Raw genomic sequence first — 3,777 nt, 5'->3', positions numbered from 1 at the left:
AATATTGTGCTAATTATCAGTATTGAACCAAAGAAAGCAAGGCAGATACTAGCCTTTAAAATTTTTTGTCAGGGGTATTAGGTTTTTTATTGTGTACCAGACAAGAATAAATATGTTCTGTTTGTAAAATAAACCTGCCTGATGTATTAATTTTGTTCTTTTTCAGGATTAAGATTTATTTGCTAAAATTATCATCCTTCAATAAAAGAGAAAAACTTATGAGTCCCAGGGAACTGGTAATCTGAATTAGATTTTTATTATTAATTGCACTCAATTTTGTAATACTTTTACTAAGTAAAAATAAAGGATTTCTTTTTAGCAATCGTCATTATTTGTAGAGAAATTTTATTTGATCTCGTATTTGAGTACAGCTTTTCAAGGAGAATATGCCACTCGCAATATCGCGACCGCGCTGACGTTTCGCTTTAAAGGATTCGAAGCCTACAGGAATCGGGGTGGATCAGGAAGTGTTTTTTTTTTTTTTTTTTTAAGTTTAGTTTTGTTCTGCAGGCTAAAGTTTGGAAACTTCAGTATCGAACAATGGCAGGTCAGAGAACCAACTTTGAAATGTAAAGACGGTACTTATGCTGTGTTGTATTCAGAATTAGAATCAGCTTTATTTGCCATATTTGTACGGAAAAACAAGGAATTTGGTTTCGGTTTCGGTAAAACCGTCGTTGCTTACTCCTGCCAACGTAAGCGACGACTCTTGCTTCCTTCTGTTATCTTAAAGAAAACGACATTTTTTTACATTTAAAAAACGAGTTTTATTTAAGGTTTTCTACATTAACCCTCAACAGTCATGTATCATTTTGTGTTTGCATTGGGTTTATTTGAACTATTTTATCTTGTTGGGCTCTTTTTGTTCGTTTCTTTTTTGTTTATTTCGACGCGGGGGCAGAAATAATTCCCTTAGCCTTTCTTTCACTGCAGTACAGTTTCATGATTTGAGAATAGGATGCATTTTGTTGAGATAACTAAATAACAGTATCTAAATAATGATTACTATTTTTTCCCATGTCTTTGCAATTACAGGTATGGAACTACGGAGAGTGGCATCTCAGTTTGTGGTCAAGGCGTCCGGAGCAGTACTTCATCAGCTCCTGGACCGCCTTTTAGAAGACGGTGTTTTGAAAGATGAAGAGGGATATTCAATACGTAAGGAAATGCTTACTAGAGCCAGTAAGGCACGTCGTCTCATTGACTGTGTGATCAAAAAAGGACATACAGCCAGCAAAAAGCTGATTGATCACCTACAGAAGATAGACCCAGTTCTTCACCATGAGTTGGGTCTGTCCAGTGCTCAACCTGGTATGTCAGGTAAGAGGAAAAAATGTTATATTTAATCTTATCCAGACCCATAAACGGTTCTTGGAATCCTTGGCAAAGATGCGTAAAAAGCATAAAAATTGATGGATCTTTTATTGGAGTATAACATTGTCTTAAGGCACATGCCTGTCCACCCAAAACCCTTAATGACTCCATTCAAATTCTTAAAAGCTTTGTTTAACTCAATAAAACTGTAAAAAAAAAAAAAAAAGCTTCAGTAATATTTTTAAAATGCTACGGGTTAAAAAAAAATATATATCCTGTATCCTGTATATGTCTACAGATAATAGATATAGTTGTGAAAAGAAGTACTTCAACAAGTACAGTAGTGAAGATATTAAGAAACTATATTTATTGTTTAGTTCGACCAACACCTTTTGTGCCAATCGTGGAAGTGTTCTCAAAAACCGAAAGAAGAAGGAAGGAAAATGAACAGGTCAGTAATTAAATTATGCAGTATGAAATACGGGCTGCACAGTGGCGCAGTTGGTAGCACTGTTGCCTTGCAGCAAGAAGGTCCTCGGTCTTTCTGCATGGAGTTTGCATGTTCTCCCTATGCATGCGTGGGTTCTCTCATGGTACTTCGGCTTCTTCAGTCCAGGTTGACTGATCTCTTTGAATTCTCCTTAGGTGTGCATGGTTGTTTGTCCTGTCGGTCTCTGTGTTGCCCTGTGATGGACTGGCAACCTGTCCATAGTGTACCCGACCTCTCACCTGTCCCGTTTACTGGTAGAGATGGGCACCAGCACCCCTCGCAAATCCACAAGGGTTAAGCATATTGGATGATGGATGGATGTATAAAATATCCTTAGTTTGAAAGATCAGGGTAAACTTTGGCAACATATTAGTGAATTTAATGGAACAGGATCATCTCATGGATGGTTTTTCACACCTACGCATTGTTTTGTGTAAACAAAATAAATCAGTCAGTTCTTAGAAACCAGCATTAAATTTTTTTGCTTCCCTTGCCTATTTGTCATTTGTCTCTCAGGTCTATCCTGTGACCCAAACCTCCTTGAGGAACCGCGTAGCTCTGCTGATCACTAATGTCAAGTTTTCTGAGAACTTAATAATCAGACGGGGAGCAGAGAAAGACGAGGAGAACATGGAGAAACTGCTTTCTAATCTGGGATATGAGGTGGTGAAATACACAAACCTCACTGGAAAGGTACTTCATTCTAGACGGGAGATTAAATGAAACAGATTCTTGTCTGATTAATTAATTAATTATTAACTGGTGACATGATTTTCTGTCTTCTTTCAGGCGATCGATGAGGCTTTAATTGAATTCACTAAACATCCCAAACTAAAACACACCGACAGCGTGTTTGTGGTTATCATGTCTCATGGGCAGCTGGGGAAAATTCTTGGGGTTGACTGGAAAGAGGAAAAACCAGATGAATTTCCAATCAACAACATTTTCAAACACTTGGGCTCCAAGGGCTGTCCAGCGCTAATAGATAAACCAAAGGTCATCATCATACAGGCCTGCAGAGGAGGTGACTCAGATCTGCTGCTGTAGATACCAAAGCTCACTGTGAGTTAATGTAAGGGTCTCGTCTCACCTGATTACCTTTTTATGCTTCAGAACGAGGAGGAAGGGTTCTGGTCAGTGACAGTCCAAACACAGCGGATTATTTTTCGCCACCTGGAGACCTTGAAGCAAATAAGTTTCAACATTTACCTTTGGAAAAAGACTTCATTTATCTTTTCTCTGACATGCCAGGTGGGTTTAAAGTGAAACATTAGATACATTTGTTTGTAATTTCATTACTTTTTAATACTTGCTCATCTCCCTCCAGAAATTATATTCTTCAGACAAAATCGGGAGTCTTTCATCGAGAACATTGTAAATGTTTTCAGGACAAAGTCATATCAGAAAGATATTTCTCAGCTTTTTGAAGAGGTAGGTATGGTAAACAAAAATGTTCAGTGTGAAGTAGGCACAAAATATAAAAAAAAAAAAAAAAAAAAAAAAGTTTTTTAAAAATATTAGCTTAAATTAATCACTACAAATAAGCAGTAAAATAGCTTGTTACTGATTGATGCTGATTTAGTCTTGAAAGATTTTCTTAATTGTTTCGTCCCAACAGGTTGTCCATTCCTTTACACACACTGGACTTCTTGGTCGACCACAGATGCCAGCCATAATTAGATGCACATTGATAAAACACTTTTATCCCCTTACGGGAATCAGGTATGTAGCATCTTGTTGAAACTCATAATCTTAACAAAACGCTTCAGTCAGAGGCGCAAAAAGGGGGTATGCAGCGTATGCAACGCATAGGTGCGCAGCACCAGAGGGGGCGCCAAAACCCCGTCTGGAGGGGGTGACGCGCGGATTGTTTTCCCATACACTTCGGGATGTATGGGAAAACATCCCGAAGGGGGAGGGGGGGGGGGGGGGGGGCCGGGTTTTTTTTTTTCCTCCCCCCCTAAAACCCAAAA

General features: G+C 38.4%; 1 protein-coding gene across 2 annotated transcripts in view; it reads left to right on the top strand.

The window, feature by feature from the left end:
* Window positions 1-3,666, top strand: part of LOC106952936 (caspase-1-like) — a 6,737-nt gene extending 3,071 nt beyond the window's left edge. Inside the window, exons 1-8 of one of the 2 annotated variants that reach the window (XM_015041397.1) lie at window positions 465-547; window positions 1,036-1,320; window positions 1,692-1,765; window positions 2,321-2,497; window positions 2,594-2,828; window positions 2,918-3,055; window positions 3,132-3,235; window positions 3,423-3,666. In XM_015041397.1, coding sequence (XP_014896883.1) covers window positions 541-547; window positions 1,036-1,320; window positions 1,692-1,765; window positions 2,321-2,497; window positions 2,594-2,828; window positions 2,918-3,055; window positions 3,132-3,235; window positions 3,423-3,545 — 1,143 coding nt within the window. In that variant the 5' untranslated portion in view covers window positions 465-540 and the 3' untranslated portion in view covers window positions 3,546-3,666. Of the gene's footprint in view, window positions 1-464; window positions 548-1,035; window positions 1,321-1,691; window positions 1,766-2,320; window positions 2,498-2,593; window positions 2,829-2,917; window positions 3,056-3,131; window positions 3,236-3,422 lie in introns of those variants that run through there. The other variant, XM_015041396.1, reaches the window with a different exon arrangement.
* The last annotated feature ends 111 nt before the right edge of the window (window positions 3,667-3,777 follow it).

Source organism: Poecilia latipinna, unplaced genomic scaffold (assembly GCF_001443285.1).
Source record: "Poecilia latipinna isolate Pla-1442-1.1 unplaced genomic scaffold, P_latipinna-1.0 Scaffold549, whole genome shotgun sequence".
Classification (NCBI taxonomy): domain Eukaryota; kingdom Metazoa; phylum Chordata; class Actinopteri; order Cyprinodontiformes; family Poeciliidae; genus Poecilia; species Poecilia latipinna.
The sequence above is the reverse complement of the archived record's forward strand: the minus strand, read 5'-3'. Positions and strand labels throughout refer to the sequence as shown.